The 26,244-nt window shown below is 52.1% G+C and overlaps 3 protein-coding genes across 4 annotated transcripts in view; 1 reads left to right on the top strand and 2 right to left on the bottom strand.

The window, feature by feature from the left end:
• The window catches only part of LOC122364555 (serine/threonine-protein kinase BRSK2-like), an 88,000-nt gene that overhangs the window by 30,773 nt on the left and 30,983 nt on the right, over positions 1 to 26,244 (bottom strand). The window contains exon 5 of the mRNA XM_043335052.1: positions 13,241 to 13,391. Within this exon, the coding sequence (XP_043190987.1) occupies positions 13,241 to 13,391 (151 nt within the window). The remainder of the gene's footprint in view (positions 1 to 13,240; positions 13,392 to 26,244) is intronic.
• On the bottom strand, positions 1,199 to 3,089 carry LOC122364554 (MFS-type transporter SLC18B1-like). The gene has a single exon (XM_043335051.1). It carries the CDS (start codon positions 2,946 to 2,948, stop codon positions 1,494 to 1,496), a length of 1,455 nt encoding a protein of 484 aa, XP_043190986.1. The 5' UTR covers positions 2,949 to 3,089; the 3' UTR covers positions 1,199 to 1,493.
• Positions 16,669 to 25,984, top strand: LOC122364553 (vitellogenin-1-like). Of its 2 annotated transcripts, XM_043335050.1 has the most exons (3): positions 16,793 to 16,857; positions 20,832 to 21,402; positions 21,544 to 25,984. In XM_043335050.1, exons 1-3 carry the CDS (start codon positions 16,821 to 16,823, stop codon positions 25,835 to 25,837), a joined length of 4,902 nt encoding a protein of 1,633 aa, XP_043190985.1. In that variant the 5' UTR covers positions 16,793 to 16,820; the 3' UTR covers positions 25,838 to 25,984. The 2 variants fall into 2 exon arrangements, with proteins under 2 accessions (XP_043190984.1, XP_043190985.1); XM_043335049.1 differs by having other exon boundaries at positions 16,669 to 16,857; positions 20,832 to 25,984.

The raw sequence follows: 26,244 nt of genomic DNA, 5'->3' as shown, positions 1-26,244 counted from the left end.
TAGCCCCATACCGCCACTACGTGTCATTTAGCGGGCAAACAATTAGCCGCAATGCAGGCCGCTGCCGATCTCCGGCGGGCGGCTGGGACGGGCGAGATGGGGCTGGGTGGTGAGAGCGGACATAACATTCTACATAGAGCGGTGTTTATTACTGGGAGCAGAAGACAGGATCAACCACTTCTGGTCGCCGGGCATAGAGGCAGGTAATGCGTTTATAGTTGGGAAAGCTTTGCTTTATTCGTTATATCGCTCAAAACAATCCGATAATTCTGAAGCTGTTGTTTGGCGCAGTTACACTAAACAAAACAACTAAAGAAGCCGTGCGTCGTGGTGCTTTGACCCTGACCTTGGTGAAACGAGAGTCTCCATAACAACCACACTGCCTCACCCAGTAATGGCACTCCTACCCCATACACACAAACACACAGTCTCACTCAGCGATCGGGTTGTGGCGTGACCGAGGACTTGTTTACAGAGCCGGGACCGGCCAGCGGGAGGGAGGGCAGGGGAGGGGAGGGAGGGGAGAGATCACGGTCACACGCGGACCACACACCGGTCGGCTCCCAGACTGTTTTCCGATTTGGTGGCCGCGTATTGATTGCAGTCGGGCCGCCCGCGTCGGTGGTGGCAGGGCGGATGTCAGCCGCGCTTTGTCAGCGACAGGCGGGAAGTATCGTGTCCCTGACCGAAAAATTTATCTACGATATGTAATTATTGCACGATATCGTTATACGGTAATTCATTATTCCATTAACAGCACAGCCATCATGAATATAAGTACCTCACGTTGTTTCGAATTGACCGGACTAAAGAAGCAAAGCTGGAACTATCCAGCATGGTACAGGCTGGTAGGCCCAAACACATATGCCAGAACTACAAGGACTATCAAAACAGAAAGAAGGCTCGTATCAAGCGCAGATGTCAGACGCTATGGAAAGAAAGCAGGTTCAGGAAATGGTGCGTTTGGTCGGCCGTGCGCAGGTGGGTACTGGGTATGTTTGTTTAGACAAATAAAACAGACAACCACTTGCTTTTCGATATGTTCTTTTTTACATATGCAGCCTATGTGTATGTACAAAGGACGTTATAACATGCAAATGTGTTTTTTAAATCAATTAAAACCTGCAAAGAAATCGCGACAGATCGGAAAAGCCTTCTCTTTCAGCCGTGTACATACAGTGAACAAAATGACAGTCTCCGCCAGCCAAGGCGACGAGAGATGAGTTTCATGTATTAGCATCCAGTCGTGATTTAACCCACTGGGATCCATTCCGAGGGCTGCAGGTCAGAGAATATAGCGCGAGGGAGTCAGTATACGGGCGCAGTCAGACAACAGAACAGGAGATGCAGAAAGCGCAACAATGACGCAGACAGTATGATAGCAGCAACTACGAAGGGCTCATTGATATTTTCCCACGAAGGTTACCGATGCGGTAACTAAAAGTGTGCGCTTTGCGTGCCGTTAGCCGTCCCGTCGAAGTCTTCTATGGCTACTACACCAGCGGGGTGCGATCTGTCAGCTCTGCACTCTCGTCCACTGCAGACTTCTCCCCCTCAGTGTCTGCTGGTGTCTCCTTCAGACTGATGGCCCGCCGGCCCTGCGCGCAGGCCATCGCAAGCGCCGGCAGTGCCATCAGCAGCACCAGAGCGCTGAACACGTCCACTGCCGCTGAGAAGCCGGCGGCGTCCGTGAGCAGGCCACCGGCCAGCGGGCCGACGACACTGCCCACGGAGAACGATGCCGCCCAGACGGCAGACACCAGCGCCTGCGTGGCCACGGTGTCGGCAAGGCCGGCGGTCAGCGCCGCGTGAAGGAGGTTACCGAACGTCGGGATGAGCGCGCCGCCGAGGAACAGCTCTCGGACCGTCATACCGGTGACGAGCAGCGGCCGGCTGGGCGGCAGACCCGGCGGACAGAACAGCGCCAGGCCTACCGCCGCCAGCGCCAGCGCCACCGCCATCAGAGGGTAGGTGCTGCCCAGTCGGTCACAGAGCTTCCCGACCAGAGGACCGGTTAGAGTGTACATGCCGCCGGCTAGCAGGAAGTAGAGACTCAGCTGCTCGGCCGAGACGCCGAGCCGGGCGGCGGCGAACGGCGCCAGACCGGGACGCAGCGCCGTGTAGCCCGCAGACACGGTGATAACAGTGGCCACGTTCAGAGCCACCTCGGGACAGCGCAGCAGGCGCAGCAGCTGCGCGCCGCCGGCCGGCTGCTGGGGGGCGCCGCTCAGCGCCGGCAGCGAGCACCAGCTCAGCACAGCAGCCGCTACCGTGACGCCGCCCAGCGCGTAGAACGGCGCGCTGTAGCCGCCGGCGGCGTACAGGAGGCCCCCCAGCGCCGGACCGGCAGCCATCCCCACGCCCACCATGGTCTCCCCGAGTCCGAACAGAAAGTGCACCCGCTGCGGGAACTGGTTGGCGATGATGGTGCAGCCGGCTGTGTACGCAGCTGCCGTGCCGAGCGCCTCCGCTACGCGTGCCGCCGTGCTGGCTGCAATGAACCCTGTCTGGGAATCAATCCGGTCAACCAGGCCGAACCCTACAGTAGCCACGCCGGTCAGTGCCAGTCCGAGCTGAAACACGCGCGCCACGCCGAGCGCTGGGACAGCTCGACCGGCCAGCGGCGCCGTCACCAGCATGGTTACGGCGTGTGCCGAGAACACGGCGCCCACCCAGGTCTGCGGCACGTCCCGCCGCTCGGCCTCGGTCGGGAAGAACGGCACAATCATGGAGGCCACGCTGCTGAACAGCAGGTTGCCCGTGACGACGTTGGCGATGACGATGACGTCACGCCAGCTGAGCCGCGAGGTGGCGCGGCCGGCCGGCTGGGTGACGTCAGGCTTGGAGTCGGCGCGGTGTGGTGCACTGTTATCGGGGCCGTGGCGCGGGTCGGAGCGGGCGGCGCCACTCGTCTCGACCGGCCCGGGCCCGTCGGATGCGCCGTCCATGGTCACTGACAGCACCGGGTCTCACTGACAGTCCGTGTCAATCTGCTGACCAGTCAGGCACTCCACTGCAGACACAGAGCGCACCGGTCTCTCACTCTGTCCACTTTCTCTCTGGCACACAGAGACCCCTCACTGCCCGGGCCGTCACTGGCCGCCTCTCCCCGCCCCGGCGGTATCTGGGTGAGGCTGGCGCGCCGCCCGGGGGCGGTGACTCGTGATCTGTTCCCGTGCAGACTTTGACCTTGTGAGCGGCGCCACTAAGAGGCTCTGGTGTCAGTGGCGGAGCCAGCAGGCAACATGGGAGGGTCATTCCGTCAAGTACTTTTTCACTTCTAGTCTGGGTATCAATGGCGTATCCAACATGAATTGGATAGTCAATTGCCCCTTTCTCTCAAAGGAGTGTAGAAAATATCCGCCATTGTTACCGGAAGTGGGGGACGACCGCCACGGTCACCGGAAGAAGACCTCCCTATCCCTGGCCTCCATGGGTGTATGGAATGGATCAGCGAGGGACACCTCCGCCCAAATGCGCAGCCCCGCTTGGAATGGCTCAGCCGGGGGCAGGCTGCACTATTTCTGGCCAGATTAAATTCGTCGGAACGTCGGACATCAGCCATCTCTCTCCGTTGAACAAATGATGAGAAATGCCACTGACAGCCGGCACGCCCTGTGGGCTGCCGTCATCGTCGTGGGATTTCGGTTGCGATCGAGCCGCTCGCGCTTTGGGTGGGGGGTGAGGAAGGGGCTAGCAGCAGTTCCTTGCAACGTTCAGGCGTCACAGACGCACTCATTATCATTTGCTCTCTGCACACGTCACGCGGCCAGACTCGCCGCTCCGTACTGATTATTGAGGCAGCTATCGCGGTGCTCCGACACATCCGCCATGTTTGTTATCTGAGGAACACAGCAAAGAGGGGTTCCGCCAACTAAGTCACCCCATCACCGTCTTGTCGGTCGCTTCTCGTTACCCCAACCGCCGTCGTCGTCGCGCGTCGCCTCGACTCCGCAATCACCTACAGTATCGGGAAGCCCCGCTCACGTCGTCGTTATTAGAGGCACACGCGAGCGGCGCCGTCGCTGCCGTCGCTACCGTCGTCGGCGGCGACGCGGGGTGCTGTTTACCATCCGTGAAGACGGCGGCGGCCAGCCTCGGGGGAGGCACCGGCCGAGTTGGGCCTTATCGAGCCGCTCGGAGCCGACCGGAGTGCCGGCCGAGACGGCGCCGTCATCAGTCATGTGACGACGTGAGGGCGCCGGCGGAGCGCACCGCGTCACACCGGACGAGCGGCGGCCGCGCAGCGCGTGAAACGAGCCGCACGTGCCCGAACGGGAGTGCCGCGCGCGGCCGCTCTTCCCGAGAGGAGGGAGAGCGTGGGAGGAGAACAGTGGTGTTATTCAGGAGAGAGACGGGGGGAGGTTATCGATCAATAACATATTGCTGGTAGTACCCCTCTGATACCTGTCTAAGTGTCTAGCCAAGACAGACCGCCAAGAGGCACAAGCATCCCACACCATCTCGTGCTTGGTAACTCTGCAGAGAGTTTCCTAGTCGATTGATTTTCTCGGCAGAGTCGGCCCCTCGGAGCCCAGTCAGCTTTGAGATGACTCATCGGGAGGCCAGCCGAGACGCTGTGCGCGGCACGGCAGGGGAAGCGGACCAGCTGCAGACGCCGAGACCCGTCCGAGGGTGGGGAGAAGGCTACTTTTCAGACTGAATGTTGAGAGTTACTTATAGAGCCGGTGACTTATAAATGGTTAAGTGAGGTGGAATGCTGGAATACTTTGTCGCTTTCTTCATTGGAAGCAGCAGAATTCTACGCACTGAACTGTGAGCGGCAGACCTGACTGAACGTCGAAAGGCTTGCGTTGATGCACGGAACGAGGAGCGTAGCATCGATATTAGCGCACGGATTTCCATAATCTATTCGTGGGGCGCCGAACGTCGGCACCATTTGTGAAGGTCACGAGGGAAAATCAGTTACACCAGGTGCGGGAACAATGAATTATGACTTCAACTATGCCTTATAAATAGGACGCTGCAAATGAATGGATCAGAAAATGTAAATATCACTTAAGATGTACATAGACAATGCGCATATAAATAAAATTCGTCATGTTACAGACAGACCTTCAGACAATGATAATAAAATAATCGAATAATTGGCCAAAGAATGCATCCACACACAGAAAAATATTAACACCGTTAGCGGTGTAATTGCACAGTACATATCTGAGCACTTGAGGAAAGTTAATTTAGTCCCTTCCCGCTTAAATTACTCGCGCTTCCAAATGAACACCAGGAAGAAGGTAATAGAACACTGTTAGGAGGGTTGGGTGTTTTGCTACATGTAGTAAAACACCCAACCCTCCTAACAGTGTTCTATTACCTTCTTCCTGGTGTTCATTTGGAAGCGCGAGTAATTTAAGCGGGGAAGGGACTTTCCTCAAGTGCTCAGATATGTACTGTGCAATTACACCGCTAACGGTGTCAATATTTTTCTGTGTGCACAACTAGTCAGCACTGGGGCACATCACCAGCCACAAATTGGCTGCGTCTGCCCCTCAGCTCTCTGCAGGCAGACCCGTCACAGAGGCGGCAATGCCTACCAGCGGCAGCAGCCCTCCTCCTCTCCCCATCCCCCCCCCCCCCAACACCTCCATCCCGACCCCGCGCAATCAACCCGCGCCCAGCGCTGTCCTAAGTAGATACGGGCGTGCCATAAGCGCCCGGCGCAGGGGAGCAATCCGGCCCCCATTTGGCGCAGAGTTGGCCACAAAGCGGCCACCGACCCGTGCCACCAGACAAAGCCAATTTCCGGCGCGAGCCAATGGTCTACCGGATTCAAAGACCACGCCACATCCGGTGGTCGCCGTAAATGACGTCATCAGTCACCCACGTCAGTCCACGGCCTTTGGTGACTTAACTTGGTCCGACCACCAGCCGTGCCCGCCTCGGCCGCCCCGGACAGTGTGGTACGGTGTCCCGCCCTTCCGGAGTCGGTCATTTTGCCAAGCCGGAAAATTATCTCCTCCATTTGACTCACAGTGGCACTTCAGCTTGACTGACGGCTCCTTCACACGTGGTGGATCATTTCGCATAAGACAGACCGACAGGCAACAGCGGAACGATCTCCCTTTCCCCTCTCTCTCTCTCTCTCTCTCTCTCTCTCTCTCTCTCTCTCTCTCTCTCTCTCTCTTTCTCTCTCTCTCTCTCTCTCTCTCTCTCTTTCTCTCTCTCTCTCTCTCTCTCTCTCTCTCTCTCTCTCTCTCTCTCTCTCTCTCTCTCTCTCTCTCTCTCTCTCTCTCTCTCTCTCTCTCTCTCTCTCTCTCTCTCTCTCTCTCTCTCTCTCTCTCTCTCTCTCTATCTCTCACACTCTTTTGCTATTGGCAAACTCCCCGGAGTGGTAAAGCAGCATACTCTCAACACTGTTCCAGCCGCATGAGGATGCCTTGTAGTTGCAGAGAAAATAATGGTGTTGGGATATGAAAAGTGAAATAAGACACCCCGACGCAACCGCAGTCCGCAGCACAGCACCAAAAAGGCAGACTCAATCAAATATCGAGCCAGTCGCCGCATCTAAAAGCGCCACTTAGGGGCTCTACCGGTGCCTAATGACGCGTCACAAGCAGTGCGTCTGAGTTTGGCGTCTCTCCTTTCACTAGATTCCGTTCGTCAACGCGGCACAGCCTTCAGAAGGCGTGGAAAGGCGTCTCGACGGCCAACTCGGGAGCCCTTTCGCGCGGGGCCCGTCCTTCCCTTCCTCTGTCCGGCTCACTCGTCTCCTTTTCGTTCTCTTTCTCTCTTCTATTTTCTTCCTGCCTCCCTCTTCTATTATTTCTCTCCCTCTCCTTCTCGTTATTGACGAACTCCCCGGAGTCACGCTGCACAGGACGGGCCATGGAAGGATGGTTGTTCCTTGCCGACGGTCGCCCCGCCATGTCACTCCCTATTCTCAGCAGTGACGCAGGCGGTCGTCGAGATGGCCATGGCTCGACAGCTGCTCATCTGCCATGCCGCAGCGGACACCCTTCATAACAGCTCATGAATAAACCCTGCCGCATTATTGGCGATAACAGTGCGGCGGGGTATGCATGTGGCGGCGGCTGAGTGCCGTCCAAACCGCGCCGTGTCGCCGAGTGAGCCGTCACTGGGCTCAGTCCAACTGCTGGCAGTACAGAGTCATCTCGGACAGAATAGGTTTGGTCTGAGGTACCCGGTCAGGGTCGCGCGCGGTGCAGTCCGCTGCGGCACGGGCCAGCAGTGGGCGGCGGCTCGCCGGCTTCCGTCCGGCTCCGGCCGCGACTCCGGACTGAAAAATGATGGCGGCCGGGCATGAATAATTCAGGCGGTGTCGCCGCCAGCGATTGTGTTTCCGTCGCTGCTGTGTGGAAGGGCTGGCGACCACGTTCCGCAAGACGTTAGTGGCCAATGTATTGTTCTGTTAAGGTCTGTATGAGAGTAGATTTCGTCGTAATGTTGGTGCCTTTGTTTCCAGGCTTAGAGATAAGCTTGGAACTTGCAGCAACGACGGCGCTATTGCTTCAGTTCATTAAGATTTTGCTTCAGCGATATTTGAGACTTTTTGTTCAAGAAAATAGTTAGGGAGCAAACCTTCATTAGTGAGCAGACCCACTCGCATCTCTGGCAATTTGAGATTAAAAGCAGAGCCCCTCACTGGGCACATGGAGAACCAAAACATCGCCAGTCTCTGAGCAAAAACAACACCACGCGACACTGGCGTGACGGTGTCCGAGCAGATGCTGCTGCTCCTATCACCACGGTGCATGCCGAGTGTTGTGCGATCGTAGCACTGGCAGGCTACTGTGGGCATCAGCGATTCTGGTCACCAGTCGGAGACAGGGGGCCACCCTGCCAACCACCAGCCCACCGGAGATAGAAAACGTGCTCCCCCTCCCTCCCCCCGGAGAGAGGGGCCTGTTGTTGCCCACCGCCCCTGGCCCTTCCCCTCCCGCCGAAGCTGTGCTGCTGCTCACTGGCCATCCCCACCGGAGACAGACCTCGCGCTGCTCACCGCCACTGCATTGGAGACAAACCACCGCGACCGGGGGAGGGCGGACGCGACTGTCGTCACTCGGAGACCGCGGCAGCGGCCGGTGTCAACATGGGCCTCCTGTAAACAAGCGGCCAAGCACACCTCGCCAGCGCACTCACGCTTGTTATGATCCTGACTCACCTTATATCGGATTTGTTTATCGGCACTCGACTCGCATTGCAACATCACAGATTGAACATGGTGACCGTTTCAGCACCAAAACACGTGTGTTGTCATCGTAATGAAACATTCCATGAAATGTTGGTTACATAATGACAGTATCCGAGAAAATGCGGCCAAACGAGCTGTAAACTTATCAGTTTTATATCATAGGAGTATAAGTCGTCCCTGATTAAAACACTCCATTACGGATCATAAACAAGTGATCTACTATTCCCCAATGAGGAAACTCTAGAAGAAAAGTCTCCTCTCTAGAAGCATCTTTAGGATGGAGTCTAAGACCTCACTGGAACACCGTGTTCCAGGCCACCGCGCCGCTCGCTCGGGCAGACAGGTGACTGGAGTGGTAGACTAGCCCGCACAGCACGGCCGCCCTGCGGCACAGCCTAACCAATCCCCGAGGCCCGACGCCGTCGCTACCGCAGCCTGGCTGACGGTCGCTCCTCGCACGACGCACATCCAAAGGTCGGGCGGGAGCGACATTTACCGACTCCTATCCAGACTGGTGACTGTCTAGTGTCTAAAGTCACCAGTCGAGCCCGCCTAGTAACCAGTTCGGTCGACGACACCATCGCGATGGTGCCAGTCAGCCGGCGCCGGAGAAAAACCGACCTCCAGCGCCGCTGGCGGGCGCAAAAACCGCGCAGAGCACCGCCGAAAAACGCGTCCAGCTGAGAGCAGAACGAGCAGCGAGCAAACGATGAGGTAGTTCTGGTCCGGGCAGAGATGGGACGGCCTCCGGCAGCCGAACAGAGGACTGGGATTTATCTAGTCATTACAAAGCACACGAGAGAGAGAGAGAGAGAGAGAGAGAGAGAGAGAGAGAGAGAGAGAGAGAGAGAGAGGGGGGGGGGAGAGGAAGGGAGGGAGAGGGGAGAGAGAATATAGTAAGGCCTTTTGAAAATAATAATTGAGAACGAAAAAACATAAGGCAAGCGGATGTAAACATTGCGGGCAGAAAATAGTTGATGTTTTAAAATAGTAGAAAATTAATTATGTTCACTGAACAACTTAAACACCAATCGATTTCACTCGATTGTTTACTCATGAGAAACAAAATATTTTGACGGGATCGTGAAAATCAAAGACACCTTTAACTGAATATTATGCGTCTAACCAGTCCAATAAACATTTTGATGCTGCTGACTTTTTCCCACAAAAAAGGTATATTTATGAATTATGTGCTTTCAGCGTCAAAAGAGATAGGGATTCACCGAAATAAGCCATTTACAATAAATAATTACGAGCGAGCGAGCGCAGCGAGCGAAGTGAGTCTTTTCAATATAACGGAAAAATCTCAGTATGAGCGGCCCGGCCCGGCCCGGCCCGGCCTGTAACGCTTTTGAGAGGCTTATATCTCAGCAACCGCTGGACCGATTGGCCTGCGGTCTTTTTTGTTGGGTAGCCCCATCCTTTCTACCCCGTAATTGACTACTTTTGATACATCTCAGTGACCGTCGTGGCACGTGCCACGTGAAAAGTCAAGGGTGTTCAAGCTGTTTTGCAAAAGTAGTGATTTTGAGAGGCTCATATCTCAGCAGCCGCTTGGGCGATTGACATGCGGTAATTTTTTTAGGGTAGCGGCATCCCTTCTACCCAAAATAGGATACTCTCAATGCATGTGGGTCACCCTCAGTGCACGTGCAAAATACAACAATAAGAGGTGCCAAATTTGTTCCCATTTCAGTAACTCGGTAATTACTGGGGCGATTTCGCTAAAACTTGGCATACAGGTAGGCACCCACCAGGCAATGCATTCCCATGTGTTGCGGTTAGGGTGCTACTGCACGTGCGCACGTGCAGGGGGCGTTTCCAGATCTCGAGAACGGCTGGGCCGATTGCGCTCAAATTTTGTACACGGTTGGGGACCAGTTAGTAGGGTGCCGTGCAAAAGTCATTTTGGACCCCGTTTGCACGTGCGCACGTGCAGAATGCCGCTTCCAGATCTCAGGAACGGCTGGGCCGATTGCGCTCAAATTTGGCACACCGCTAGCGACCGGTTAGAAGGGTGCTTTGCGCAAGCCCGTTGGAAGCACCCTCTCGCCCTTCCGCAGGGCTCACTATCTCGCTCGCTCGTTCTTCGCCCAAAAGGCGTTTTACTGGTTTAGGAAAAATTCAGACATTTTCCCTAGACTCCATGCCATGGGCCTCTGAAAAGCACCGCTTCTTATTAAATCAGATAGATAGGGTTCATCTTTTGTGTGTAATAATTTCGTTCGTTTTATTATTCTTCCCTGATCGTGAAAACACAACGCCCAAAACGATACATTGCACTGTGTCGCTGTGGACCTCAGTAAAATATGTATTGTGCACAATGAAAAATTTAGTGACAAGAGAGACTTGAACCTATGTAAATATACTGATGGTTTGTATCTGGTGGAAATGAATGAATACGTCAATATCATGACTTCCTGGAAGCCATTATATACCTAAACTTATCTGATTGGAACACTTATAAATTCGCAATGCTTAACAACAAAACGTTATTGAAGAAAGTGTAATTACACTGTAACTGTAATTTAACAAAAAAACAAGCACAAAAATACATCCTACACAAAATAATAAACAAAATGGTAGCCACCAATAGGTATGTAAACGCACTGATGACATGTCCAGTTAAAGGTGATTCAGGGGCGTTCAACCGAGACGGTCATTACCTAACCACGAACACTGTTATCAGATGTAATATACCCCAAAAGAAAAAGAAAAAACACAAAGACCTCTGCATACCGAGGCCTCACCAAAAGCCTTCGCCTCAGGACAAAAGTCTCGCCCCGCGAACCAGTGCACTTTCACCTTGTACTAAGGTCCTTTGGTCCGATGTGACCTCTGTTGGCAGGACAAGCAGCACGTAACCAGTTGGTTACAAGTCACCCAGACCACAGCAAAAAGTTAATATCCAATTCAACGCCCCGCGACGTCACCTTGACAGCATCAGTGAAAACGGCCCCGGCCCATGTAACAGCGCTATGCAACGCGGTTTCTCCTCACGGCATATCACCACTCAGTGCTACTTACATCATCCTATGACCTGACAAAGTGAGCGTCTGATAAACAATATCAAAATAATGTCACAAAAAGCTCCGCGCGGGGTGGCGTGGCTCCATCTGTGTAGGATCTCTGACCCGAGCCCGGCTCTGGAGAGGGTCACCAGCCGTCACGGAGGGTCAGTTCTCTGCGCCAGCTGCCCTGTCACGATGTGCCGAGGGACGACCAGCGTCGCCGCCCACTCTCTGCCCTGGACGCCGCCCACTCCCTGCCGTCAGTTTTTCAGCCGTCCGGCGCCGTCTGCCAGGTTTTTGCAGCCGTGGCGCTACGTTTCTACGCGGACCGACCGACCAGTCTGGACGGGTTATGTGCGTGCTACTGTCTCCCTGTGTACTAAAGGCAAACAAAGGTGCGGCGGTGGCGGACATTTAAAGGTCACGGCACGTCAAACTCACCCACGCTGCGCTGACCGATACAACAGCGTCAGACGGGTAGCTTGATGAACTGATCGGCAGCTGAGTTATCAGCTAAAGTTATGATATATCATAATTTTAGTTCATGTCAGCGTGAGCATTCTGGTTCAGGTTATGTAAGTAAGCAATGTAAGCAGACAGGCTTACTCATCACAGGACGCAGTTCTCTGTGATTTAATTTCATATGGTTGAAAGTAATTCAAAATATTATTGTATTTACCAATTTCAGGCAAAGAGGGTCGAACCGAAGCTTGTGCAATGTGCAGGCAAATCTGCCTGTCGCTGGAGCGAGGTATGATGAGATCAAAGGCAGAGAAGGATGCCTGCATCAGGCGTATCAGATGAACATCCTGGCGAATGCGGAATGTGGATTGCATGAGGACCACATCAACGTGCTGCAACCATATTGGATGACAGATGCCAATATATAATCATCTGTACTACAAGTATGCAATATGGTAAAGTCCAGACTGAATCAGATGTGATTTACTGGACAGTCGACAGTAACCGAATACATCCTCAGTACTTAGTATCTTCACGCTCCCCGTACCCAACGATTGTTTGTGACGAGTGCAGTAGGTGCCAGGTGGCATAGTTTCAGGCCCGTAAACGACTAATGTCGGCCCTACAGATGAAAAAGCGCATCACGATGTCATTATCAAGCACGCGAAGTGCACCTGTGATTTTAGAAACCTCTGCTCCGCATCACATCCAGTGCATCTTGCACTGTTGACTGTTTCAGCTTTGAACTTTGTTTAATATCCAAAAAAATTTAAGAAAATATGAGCTATTCATTCATGGAATAATTGTTAATAATTCGTTTAACACAATTATCATTTATAATTGTCACGCTTCCAGGTTAACTGAGACAAATGGCTGGTGTGGGCTGGCAGACAATCAGCCACTGGACATTAGTCAGCGTGTGTGCTTGCGTCTCAGAAATCACGCACCATTTGCCCGTCTCATTTCCATTTTTGCTGCCGCCGCGGCCGGCCGCCGCTGCCAGCGGTCGTTTGGACAAGGCTGAACCGACGCCTACCGAGGGTTGGACCTCGCCTGAATGCTGATCATACGCGCACACTGAGGATGACCGCGGCACGATGGACGACCCGGACCGCGGCCGTCAGTGAAATGTGCTCCCAAATGATAGCTGGGAGATTGCCTAGACTACTGTGATGACCAGGAAAGATATGTGGCTACAGACCTGACAGGCTTCAAAGAGAGGATAGCATGCTCACCTCTAGAAAATTATTGGTCAATGTGACATGAGTATGCCTTCCGCACTTGAAACCGGAGAATGAGACTTAATCTTGATTGGTTAGCGTCCAGGATAACTCAACATATTTAGCAGTCGATATGTAAGACGAGAAAGGTAGCTAGGTTGTCCCGTCGGTACTCTGATGACCTCTGTACAGTCGTTTGGTGACCTCTGGATGTCAAAATCTAATCGCAATGACCTCTGCTTACCCTGCTAGCCTCTGCACCTATGTGTGACCTCGGATGACCTCTGGACAGTCAGTTTTCACCCGGATGACCTCTGGACAGGCGTTTGGTGACCTCCGGATATGTCGGTACACATGATAACCTCTGTACTCACCCGGATCACCTCTGGACAGGCGTAGTGCGGGCTCCCGCAGCTCGTCTCCAGCGTATGACCGTCCGGCTGCAGCGAGGCCATGCCGAAATCGGCCACCCGAATGTTGTTCTTCTCGTCCAGAAGCAGGTTTTCCGGCTTTAGGTCGCGATGGCTGAAACAATAGGTAAAAGGGCTTCACCGTGGCTGCAATGGGAAGGCTCACGGCGGATGCATTAGCAGACAAAAGGGTTCACAGTGACTGAAATGGGGGATCACAGCGGCTGTAATGGGAGATAAAGGGAGTCATGCTAGTTCCAACGGGAGATTGAGAGGTCCGTGGTAGCTGCAATGGGGGAAGAAAGCAGGGCTCTCGATGGCTGAAGTAGGAGGAGAAGAGCTCACGGTCGTGGAGACGGGAAGCGAAAGGGTTCGCAGTGGCTAGCTGGAATCGGGACGGCTCAACGAGAGGTAATGTTGAGCTATTAGATACCGAAACATTATGCATCAGTCAGGTGTAAGAAAAACGGAAACAAGAGTATTCAATGCACCAGCTGAGAGCAAGGTCTCCCTCCAGTACCTACCGCACTGAAAAGTACACACTACACAGTACATAGGTTTAAATAAAAAATGAAAGGCTTCAGCTCCATAGTTCCTGCTCAGGCTTGGCAATCACCAAAGTACAAATGAAGGGCACTAATCAAGAGGCAAGATCATAGTTAAATGTGCCTCCCATCCTGACAGTTTATCCATTCGGCCAGTCAACCAGGTCAATCAATATAGGTCGGTTCGTTCGTGCCGTCGCCATCGATTTTCAGCAGGATTCTGTGAGGCCGGTGCTATTCTGGGCCTACGCCCCGACCACGAGCAGCCTACTCGTACGAGCACATTGTTCCACATGGGTTTTAGATGAGGCAAGAAGCACGCACAGTGCACAGTGCACGCCGACGCATTGCTGTGGTCTGGTGTGGTAAGGATATTGGTTCGTAAGCACTGTCAGTTCCCGTCTAGTGTGGTTACATATATTTAACGGATATGAGCAGTGCCAACGTCGGATGAACCTTCAGTGATTCGTGCTCCCGCCTACAACCACCTATTGGTATTAAATGCATATAGGGCCGTGGAAATTCATGCCTTTGTCTACCAGCGACAACTACAAGGAAGTCTGTCAGCTCCAATCTTGTACCTATGTAGTTCCAGGCGGAAAATTTGGCCTTTCTGCACCACTTTGAATACGTGAGTAGTTCATGTGAGCACCATTACCTCGCGTGGGTGGATGGACGTGGGTAGCAATATCTCCATCTGGGTCGGTCTTACATCCGCGTCCGCTCACTCCGTTAAACACAGCGCTGCCTCGGGTGTGACGGGGTAGCATTGACCCCGTGGACCCCCTCCCTGCCGTCTTTGTGTGTCGCCGACCACGTGCTCGGTCGGTGAGGTGACACGAGCCTCTGTCGTAGGGGGAGGGAGCGCCGTCACACTGCCCATCCCAGCCGAGTAGCCCTGATGGATGCCCTAATATAGCGCGCCGACGCCGACGGCGACGGGGACGGGGAGGCGCGGGTCGCGGCAATCGGCAGCGACGGCCGGCGTAACGTTTTCTACTGACGGAAGGGTAAACCAATCTAGACCAAAACGCTGGGGGGGGGGGGGGGGCAGGTTTTTCCTGAATAGCAAGACAAATTTTCAGTACCTTACCGGGCACCAATCTGACACCTCCACACCAAAATTTCAAGTCTTAGGTCACCTTAGGTCAGGAGTAATTGAGGTCAAACTGAGGTCATGTTCGAGCAAAAATGAGCAAAAAACATGAAATTTTTGAAACGCTCACCAAAGCTACAGTTACTTAGCAATTTCAAAGTTCTGTATATGGTCATGTAAAGAAAAAAACGGTGCTACAAAACTGCTATCTCGTATTTTCATTTTTTCCTATTTTGACCCGAAAAAAATCAAAAAATTGATTTTTTTAGAAAAACGCAAAAAAAACAAAAGTTTTTGAATTTCGAAAAAGCCGGAATATATGTGATAGTCCCTGCGCTCTTCTATCTACATACCAATTTTTAGATCGATACCTCTTTTTTGGCCAAGTTAAAGCGATAAAAACTGTTCGAAAATTGATGACGTCAAATTTTTGAACTCACTTTTTGGCAATGCTACAGCACGTAGCGCAAAACAAAGACCACTATTAAACTCCCCCGTGACGAGCTGCATCGAATCGATACCCATTTTATGCAAAAATATCAACCTTGAAATTTGACCTTATTTGACCTGACCTTGACCTGACCTTCACCAGAGCATTATCGAAACTGACCCCAAAGGCTGCCTGACCCACATAATCGCATTTGACATATAAAATGGACCATAAAACATGCATCACATGATATTTTCATATTGTGACCTTCAGTGACCTGACCTCTGTGACCTGACCTGGTATCAGTGACCTCAAATACCAAAATATGTGTTTGACGAACCCCATCAATGATCCCATCAATCAATGATCAATGATCAATGATCAATGAACCCCATCAATGATTTTCAATGAAATGCGTTTTACTCGATTTTACAACGCAGTTCTTGGAAATGCCTGTAAACGGTGACAATTCGACATTTGACCTGACCTGTGACGTCATCGGTTTGACCTAGGTCAATGAAATTGGGGCACAAGGTAGTTACCTGTTGGGGCTATCCAGTATCCAACGCCGTTTGCCGCTTGTCGCTATGTTGCGTGGTCCTCGAGATCTAAAGGCTGAAACAGACTCTTTCCGCGTTCAGGAAATCGCATGCGAGAGCCTATTCAAATATATAATTAAAAATTATAATTCTTCCCGCACCAATCGCATTCGGGAGGTGCGTGCGATTGATGCGAGCGTGCTTCCATGTATTGGAATAGGCTCTCGCATGCGATTTTCTGACTGCGGAAAGAGTCTGTTTCAGGCATTAGGGGGGCCAAATTGCCCCCCCCCCCCCCCCCAGCAGGGCGCGTTGCTCGGCAGACCCCAACGGGGCGCGGGTTAATAACGGTTAAGACTTTACACTCAAGCACACATTTTTGTTCGCCTATCATTTTCTTGATTTTATCCATTTTCTTTCATTAGAAGACGCGGGCAAGAGTAAATGAATTGAAATGCTTTGTTTATCAGGTTCCTAAATCAGAATTGGACCATTGATAAGGGTAAAACAACAGACATCGTAGTCTTCGTAGGTATGGGAAATAAGGAACAACTCCTTTCACCTGTCGCATCTTATTTCCAGCTCGGTTACAAATGCTGCCAAGGATAAAGCCAAACACTGACTTTGCCACGCCCGCTCACAACCCTTTCCCTGCGAGGCAGATGAGCCGGGCTTTGTCTGCCAGCCTAACTGGCCGAGATGAGTCCAACTCTCCGCTCGAGGGTCTGGTCGGGGGCAAAAACGGGTCAGCAACAGCTCTGGCGGCCGGTTCGGGCCGCCCTGTCGCCGGGCCGGCCGGCGAGGGGTGCGCTGCACTCACACACACACACACAGCGAAACGGGCCGTTTTTGCCACCGCCGCCCGCCTCGGGGCCGTATATAAGCGGCCGTCCAGGTCCTCCCGGCATGACAGAGGGGCACACCAGCTCCAGTCATGAAGACCTCAGCCTCCCTCCTGCTGCTGCTCTGCGGTAAGTCAGTCTTCGGCGCTGCCCCGACGCCGTCCCCGACCGTTCTGTGCTCAGCTCGGTAGATATTAGCCTTTTTCACGACGGTTTATCTGGCGAACGCACCTAACTTGACCAAATTTGCACCAAATCTCTTTTACAAAAGGTATTTTCATTTATGAATTTATTTCATTGTTTGATTGAAAATAATGTCTTGATAATGTCAAAATCAGGCATTCAAGCAACGGCGCAACAGAAAGTGATAACTTCTAAGAAATTAAATGAACCTAATTTGACCAAATCTGTACCGAATCTACACCTAATGTGCATCAAAAGTGTCTCAAATAGCGGGAAATGGTGGGAACGGCTTTTATAGCACGAGCTCAGAGATCGAAACTCGGATACTGTCGATAAAATCTAGTTCTGTAAATATGGGTAGATTGTGTCATTGGGATAAAATATTCCTAATTGCCAAACGTTGACGAAATCGAACTAAATTTGTATTATTCAAAAGTAGTAGTAGCATGCATCTCCCACCCAACAGCATTTATGACTTGAAAGTCCTTATTCAATATAATTTCACGGGACATAACCAAATGAACTGTATTTTGATGTGGCTTCAGGGTAACGTTTTATGATTTGTTTGGTTAACGTAAGCATTGTCACATTTGGTCATCTTCATTCCAACTTTATAACCAAACTTGCTGTCCACATGCTCGGAAAATAGTAATTACCTTAAGTTTAGCTTGATTGAAATCAGGTGATCGCGTTGCAAGCCTTTTCATTCATCAAGAAAGAACTTCAGGTTTTATGGTTCCTATACCTAGTCCATTGCTATAACTAATGCTTTTTCAATGTCGAGCTTGTTCAATCGTATTTTGTTTGAACTTCATAAAAGTCAATGTTCCGAGCGCTTCCGAGAAGTCTAATAAACTAACTTGCAAATATTCTAAAGATGTGGTACATGTTTTTGATAATCGTGCTGATACTTTCATTTTGATATTTATTAATCTCTCTTATTTCACTTTAAATGTCCAAGCGCTATATTCATATACATCCAGGTTTTAACTTTATCTAATCTTTACTGCATTATTACCTAGGGCATATTGAAGAAAAGCAAATAAATTGCATATATCGCTGACTTATTATGGCGAATTTAACCCGCGCCCTGCTGGGGGTCCTGGATTTCCACGCCCTGCTGGGGGGGTGTTTAAACACCCCCCCCCCCCTTGTAACTCGGCTCCTGGGCCACGTAGCGATACGCGGAAGGCGGCGTTCGAAAGAGCGTAAAAAATAATGACGAAATCACTTCTGTCAATTTTTTGGTCAGGTCAAAGGTCAGGTCACCAGAGGTCATTGAAGGCAAAATTTCGCCGATTTCCAGGTCGAATGTCGAAAATTTCCAAGAAGCCAACGCATAACTCGGGAACCAATAGAGCTATAGCGCCGCGGAAAAGCGCATTCGATAGCCCTATTAACGCCCTTTCTGAGTAATTCTCTCAGATTTGACCTAACGTCAACGGTTTTGCCTGCAGGGGGCAAAAACTGCAAAAATAGCCGATTTTTTTCGAAAACAGTTTTTCTGCAATAACTTTTGACCAAAGCCTTGTACGAGCTTACTTTTACCGGCATCGTGTTCCTCTCGTCAAGACGCATCGAATGAATTATGACTTGACCTTTAAAGGTCAACTTGAAAATTTGACCTCAGGTCAAGGTCATGACCTGACCGGAAAGGGTCATGTTGCATATCAGTCGATCCGTATCGTCGAGCTGAACACATCTAAGGCGTTTTCATCGCTCTAGCATGCCTCTATCAAAAGTTATTTGCGAAAAACTGTTAGATACCATTCGTGACCTAAGATGACCTCAGGGCATAAACAAGGGTCACGGACACCATTTTCAAGTTCAGTGTGTCTAAACCACTTGTAATTCGGTGTTTGGGAGTGTTTATAATGTCTTTCATCCAAAAGAGGCGCATTTCAATTTTCTCCCATTGACTTATAATGGGGAGGTCGCAAAATTGACCTGACCTTAGGTCATCGATATCAAAATTCTGAGATATACATTTTGTACATGCTATTGTTCTTAGCAATCGCTGAAAGTTTCAAAGCGATCGGTCACTCGGTGTAGCTATGACAGACATTGAAAATTTTTATGAGGTGAGGTCACTTCAAGTGACCTGGTGACCTGACCTTGAATGACCTTGGTCTGAAATTTTTACAACATGTGTAGAATTGATGTATGATAAGGTGTACCAAAAACGGCGGCGCTCCGCGCCGCCGTTTTTGAGATATTCGCGAAAAACCACAAGGGGGGTGTTCAAACACCCCCCCAGCAGGGCGCGGGTTAAAATAGTGTTCATTTATGGCATAACTTTGTTTTGAAAGGTAAATAACCAAGCTCATACTCGTAATGTTAACAATAAAATGTATGGTTTGATTTTCGTATATCCAAGGTTCGAAGTGTTTCTTGCGATTAGCAGCAAAAGGAAAGTTCGAAGTTTCACCGATATGCAATACAACGCTGGCATCATTGATTAAAGTTTCAAAAAGTAAATCTGCTGATAATAGAGTAACAAAGATGTTTAACCCTCGCCCTGGCAGGGCATTTTTCATAACACGGCCTGGCAGGGGGGGGGTCGATGCGACCCCCCCCCTCGCGATTGGCTCCTATGGCACCTAGAAACACCAAATTTGGTAGGTAGGTGGGCCCCCCGGAGTTCTCGCCCCTGTGCAAATTTGGTTGCTCTAGGTCAATATTTAGGGGGGTTTTGGGGGGTATAAATGTAAAAATTTCGCTAAAAACAGGTCAAAAGTTTTTCGCTTATAACTTTTGATCTAATTAAGATAGAGCAAAAAGAAAAGCACCAGTGAACTCAGCACGTCAAGCCGCGTCGAATGATATACTTTTTAGCTTGCTTAAGTGTACTTAAAGTTTTTCTTAAATTTTAAGTATACTTAACTTAATAAACTAAGTTCAAGTTAACCAAATTGCATCATATCGCATATCATTTGATTCGGCTCATCTCCAGGAACACAATGATACCATTTTTTAAGCTCTAGCGTCATTATGTGCCAAGTTATTGGCAAAAACGTCATTTGACCTCAGTTGACCTCATTTGACCTGACCCATGGATAAGTACACCAAACAAAGAAGCACCAAGTGACCTGCTGTTAAGTACCGTGGTTTCAAAGCACAAAAGTGATAAAACGAAGCGGATATCTCCAGTATTTTCCGAATTTAGTATTTTCCCATAGGCTTAACATTACGACGTAATGACCTCTAACTGACCTCAGGTCAGTGACCTAAAAAAAAACGGACTATATGTTATACAACTCGGTGAACTTAGCACATCCTGAAAGTTTGAAGGAAATCAGTCGAAAACTGTGAGTTGGACAGGTGCAAACAGAAAATTGAAATTTGACCATGACCTTGTACCGGTTTTTCTGACCTGGTGACCTGATCCAAGGTCACCCGGACCTGAAATTTTCCGGTCATATGTAAAAAGGTTGCCCCATAGGCTGTGCCAAATTTGGCGGCGCTGCGCGCCGCCGTTTTTACGCTATCTTCGAAAAACCTTAGGGGGGGGGTCGCATCGACCCCCCCCCCCTGCCAGGCCGAGGGTTAAGACCTTGATTACTTGCATGACATCTGATAAATTCTTAGAAAAAGATCATTAAACCATGGTATCAGAGCATCTTATTTTATCAATGCTGGCCTTTGCATAGAACATCGTTCACGCTTTTCCATAAATGTCTACGGACTATTTGAATGCGGTTTGCACCTGTGTCTGTACCTCACAGGGTTAAGAGAAAACGGGGAACATTCAATATCCTTTCTTAGCTACAAAAAGTTTAACTTTGAATGAGCTGATACCGAAGCATAGGATTAAAGTACACTTCAAATATATCATTCAGTAACTTTTATGCCTCTGTCTGTCGAGCTTTACTCAATATAGTATGGTCACTGACTTCCGACTTCTCTTGTCTCTCCCGCAGCGGCGGCGGCCGCCAACAACTATGGGTTCAAGCCCAACAACCAGTATGAGTACCGGTTCGTGGCGAAGGTGATGACGGGCATCCCGGAGATCTCCTCCCAGTACTCGGGCATGGGCCTGCGCGCCACGCTGCTGGTCCAGGCGCCGGCCGCCAACGTCCTCCAGTTCAAACTGCGCGACACCGAGATGGCCGAGCTGCGCAACAAGCAGGTGGAGCTGTCCTGGCACGAGAGCGTGCCGCTCCACTGGCAGCCCGTCACCGAGGTGAAGCAGCTCCTCGAGCAGCCCTTCATCGTTAAGCTGCAGAACGGCAAGATCGTCGACCTGATCGTGGGCGGCAACGAGCCCGAGAACATGGTCAACATCAAGAAGGCGATCGTGCAGCGCTGGCAGATGACCATGGACAAGGAGATCGTCTCCGAGTTCCCCACCGGCAAGTTCTTCGAGGACGTCAAACAGCCGCTGTACTTTGAGGCCGAGGAGCAGTCGATCGGCGGCCTCTGCCTCACTGGCTACACGGTGACGCCCATCCTGGAGCCGCAGACCCAGCTGGAGACCATCAAGACCTTCGGCGTCAACGTGATGGGCGACTGGAGCTGGACCGAGCAGAGCGTCCCCAAGGAGGTGAAGAAGCCCCGCTTCCTCATCACCAAGAACATCTTCCATGACAAGTGCAAGCGTCGCAACATGTTCCAGAGCATGAGCCCGGCGCCCATCACCTGCCGCGAGAACGTCACCGACTGCTTCAACACTCAGGCAAACACCACCACGATGGTCCGCTACCTGGTCCGTGGCAACCGCAAGGCCTTCGAGATTGAGGCGGTGAACTCCGAGAGCATCCACGCCATGTACCCGTACCAGGCGGCCACGGAGCAGATCATCACTGACACCAACCAGACGCTGATCCTGCTGGCTACCAGGCCAGTGACGTCGCCGTTCCCCGACCCGCCACAGAAGCGCGAGCTGAAGCTAATCAGCTGGGCCGTGTCCATCCGCGACACCATCACTCCCGAGAAAGAGTTCCTGGCTAAGCCGACGCTGACTGACGCCCCAGTCTTCAACATGGCACGCCCCGTCGTGCCCCTGCACCGCCTGCTGGAGAAGGTGCCCGCTACCGAGCTCAAGAAGAAGGTCCTCGATGTCCTAGCCAGCCTTGACTCCAGCTTCGATCAGGTGCCCGACCCGACGACCCGTGACACCCCGGGCATGGTCAACGTCCTCCACTCGCTGCTGAACATGATGTCTCTGGCTGACTTGGAAGACATCTACAGCAAGATCTCGACCATCCCCGACCGCAACGTGGATGTCATGAAGAAGCTGTTCCGTGAGGCAGTGGCGATGGGAGGCACCAACCCTTGCATCATGATGGTGAAGAAGTGGATCGAGACCAAGCAGGTTGTCGGTGCCGAGGCTGCTACCCTCGTTATGTTCATCCCCATGCACATCAAGACCCCCACTGTCGAGATCCTCCAGGAGATGTTCAAGACGCTGAGTAACGGCATCGCGCAGAATGATGAGCACCTCCGCCAAAACAGCATGCTGGCCTTCGCCAAGACGGTCAACATTGCTTGCATTCGCCGCGCCACCACCACAAACGCCTTCCCTGTTACCATGTTCCAGAAGTTCTGCAGCCTCGAGACTCAGCAGATTGAGCAGCAATGGATTCCCTTCTTCAAGAAACGCCTGACCGAGGATATTTCTATCCGTGAGAAAATGGTGGTTCTGAAGGCACTTGCCACCCTGCAGCACCCGGCTGTGGTGCCGACTCTGATGGAGATCGCTACGAAGAAGGATGAAAACGTGCACGTTCGTGAGACTGCCATCTATGCCATGATGAAGTTCCGCGAAATCAATCCGACTGTTGTGGAGGAGGTTGTCAAGCCCATCGCCTTTGACCGCAACGAGTTCCACGAGGTCCGGATGGCGGCCACCACTGTGCTGATCACCCTGAACCCTTCTCTGGCAACCTACCAGACCCTGGCGATGCACACCTGGGTCGAGAGCGACCAGCAGATCACTAACTACATCTCCAGCTTCCTGGAGCAGGCTGCCAACTTGACCGACATCAACGTCCCGTGGGTGTGGGAGATCCGTGAGAAGGCCCGGTCCGTGTTCCGGCTGACCCGCCCGATGCTCCACGCCGACCTGTTCACCAAGAACATCCTGGTCAGAAGCCAGATTGATCTTCTCATGGTCACTGCCGAGATGGACACCGTCATCAATAAGTCGCCGTTCGACGTTTCCTCTTTGACCTACCGCGGACACATGCGCAGCTACAACAGCCTGACCTTCTTCCCGATTCAGATGTTTAGCAAGTTCGTTGGTCTGCAGAACGTGATTGACTTCCTGATGGCGCCGGACAGCACAACCAACATCAACCGTTTCAACCGCGGCTCTGAGCCTCTGCAGGCCGCCATTGGAGAGCTGGCCGAGATCAAGAACCTGCTGAAGATGGTGAAGCGTGAGAACGAGCCTCTCATGGTCTGGCTGCAGGCAAACATCATGGGCTCCATGGAGCGTCTGTTCGCCTTCGACCAGCAGGCCATCCAGAACACTCTGCAGCAAATGCGCGACGCCGATACCAAGAAGTACGAGGTCAAGAACTTCCAGAAGATCATGAACCTGGTGGATCACGTCATCGGACTTCCGACCGATGTTGGTGTGCCAATGATGGTCATCAGGTCCGCCCCCGCTGTCCTCTCCATCCGTGGTGATGTCGTCTTCGAAAGCAAGAAGTCTGCTGATGGCAGCCGGCTGATCAAGCTCGATACCAAGAACCTGCAGCCGTTCATTAACGTCAAGATGCTCTCTCTTGCTGGTGCCGTCAACCCGCTTACCATGCGGTTCCTCTCCGCAGGCGTCAGCCGCAACATCATGATGAGCTTGCCCCTCACCACTAGCACTGAGTGGGACACCAAGAGTAACCGTGTCGAGGTGTTCGCCAAGTTCATCAACAAGCCCAGCGAACTCAATCTTCTTCGCATGGAAACGTATCCGTTCACATCTGCTCTGGACCTGACCAAGATGACAACAACCATGCGTCAAAACTCGGACACCAAGCCCATCCACGTCAAGACCCCGACCACCACTGAGATGAGGCTCGGCAAGGCCATGTTCGGCATCGACATGACCATGACCGTCAAGAGTGAAGACGACTTCGGTGACATCTGGAGTTTCTTCCGGAAGATCAGCGCAACCAGCAAGCTTGGCAACATGTTCACTGTCCTGCCGACCATCCGCCCGAACCTGATGAAGCTCACGCTCGACACCGCCACCGCCACCACCCAGAAGATGATCATCTCTGTGGCCAAGGATGACTTTGCCCGCTACCACACTCTGGATACCGTCAACAACCCGGAGGCTGAGCCTGTAGAGCACATCGAGTGGCTGGCCGACAAGGCGCAGTACCGCGATGAGAAGCATGCCGCTATCGAGAAGGACGCCCGTCGTGAGGTGATGAAGCGATCCCGCCGCGTGCTGCAGGATATCCACACCGGAAACGTCCTCGGCTACACTGTTGTGGTCAGCGCCATGGGCATGAAGGAGAAGCGTATGGCCCTCAAGACGATGCTGGTGAAGGATGCCTCCCGACTCAACACCAAGGTCGACGCGCGCCTGCTGATGGTGCCTACCGACGATGTGCCCATCAAGCGTGAGCTGATTGTCAACGGACACATCACCTGGCCTCACGTTGGTCGCACCCTGAACGAGCTGCTTGCCTCGAACATGATCGCGCCCATGGAGATGACCATCAACGTTGGTATCAACGACACCATGACCAGGGTGGCAACCGTGAACGGTCTTCTCCGTCAGACTGACCTCTACAAGATGTATGCCAACCAGAACCGTGTTGTTCGTGATTGCCGCGAAATGAGGAACAATGGCTTCGAGCACGCACCTGTCTGTGAGATGGCAAAGATCAAGGCGTCCCGTATGAACCAGGCCAAGATCACTGTGGATATGAACACGCACCTGAAGGACGAGCTGACCTCCGTCGGACTCCTCGGTAAGGAGAGCCTCACCAAGAAGATGGATTATGACTCTCCCTCCTGGATGGAGCTCATCGGCAACTACTTCCTCAACCGCCTGGCAAGCTTCCCTAAGACCATGTGGCCATCTAAGCTGCACAGCATGAACCAGCGTAGCATTCAGCTTGAATTCAACCCGTTCTCGAAGTGCTGGAAGCTCATGTATGATGATGCCAAGACGATTTTCAAGATCAAGAAGATCCATGCCATGGAGTTCCCGTGGAAGAGCAACGGTGTGTACAACACCAACAACAACTTCGGCCTGTCAATTCCGTTCATGCCGTTCCTGAACATCAAGGAGGGCATCAACGCCTACGAGGATAGCTGGGAGATGCGCAACCGTAAGATGATGGGCATCAACATGCACAAGTGTGTCATCGACGAGCACTTCATCAAGACCTTCGACAACGTAACCCTGCCGGAGAAGATGGTTGATTCGTGCTGGCACCTGATGGCCAAGGACTGCTCCGAGGTCACCAAGCTGGCCATCCTCGTCAAGCAGGTGGGCTCTCGCCGCGCCGTCCGCATCATCACCAGCACGCGCATCATCGAGCTGATGCCCACTGGCCTCGACTACCACCTGCGCGTCGACAACCAGGAGACTCGTCGCCTGCCCATCGGCGACCTGGTCGTCATCGAGAGCGAGACCGCCGACAAACATCCCGAGGCGCGCATCCTGAAGTGGACTGGAGAGCTGCTGGAGCTGGAGCTGCCCCAGTACCAGGCGCGCGTCCGCATCGTCGGCCCGGCCGTCAAGCTGATGCTGGAGCCCATGTTCCTCCGCAACCGCGTGTGCGGCCTCTGCGGCGACATGAACGGCGAGTCCTCGCAGGACCTGGTCGGCCCGAAGCGCTGCCTGTTCTTCAGCGCGCGCGAGTTCCAGGCCGCCTACATGGTGGACAAGACCTGCCAGCGCGACCCGCTGCCCAACTACGGCGACGACTGTGTCAAGGTGAAGCGCGAGTCCTGGATGCTGTAGGCGGCTGGAGTCGAGACCCGGCATCCACCGGAACAGGGCGGGGTTCAGACTAAATTGGGCTGTGTATTTGAGTGATGGCGGTTGTTAATTAGTTTGGATTGTATCTGACGCATGTGGTGCGATTAATAAACGGTTAATCGTGCTAAAGTACCGATTTTGGTGGCGGAAGTGGCGAGGGTATGGGATGATGATCAGTGATCACACATAGAAAGCACTGAGTAGTACAAAACACACTCAACACTAAGTAATGGAGTTCACTGAGCGTATCTGCAAACGATATGACACCACTCAAAACTGTTGAAAATAAATAGTCCAGCCAGGGTACAAAAATATTACATTTAGAGTCCTTTCATTTCAATATATACGAATGTCGTCAACCGCAAAAATAACTCGATAGAAGTACAATT

This window comes from Amphibalanus amphitrite, unplaced genomic scaffold, assembly GCF_019059575.1.
Source record: "Amphibalanus amphitrite isolate SeventyFive unplaced genomic scaffold, NRLGWU_Aamphi_draft 000683F_arrow, whole genome shotgun sequence".
Classification (NCBI taxonomy): domain Eukaryota; kingdom Metazoa; phylum Arthropoda; class Thecostraca; order Balanomorpha; family Balanidae; genus Amphibalanus; species Amphibalanus amphitrite.
This window is presented reverse-complemented; position numbering and strand designations above follow the sequence as displayed.

Excerpts from the sequence above, each read along its gene's own strand:
- LOC122364554 (XM_043335051.1), bottom strand. The coding sequence starts at position 2,948 with ATGGACGGCGCATCCGACGGGCCCGGGCCGGTCGAGACGAGTGGCGCC.
- LOC122364553 (XM_043335049.1), top strand. The coding sequence starts at position 16,821 with ATGAAGACCTCAGCCTCCCTCCTGCTGCTGCTCTGCG. Across the intron at positions 16,858-20,831 it reads CCTCCTGCTGCTGCTCTGCG|CGGCGGCGGCCGCCAACAAC; the intron begins GTAAGTCAGTCT and ends TCTCTCCCGCAG.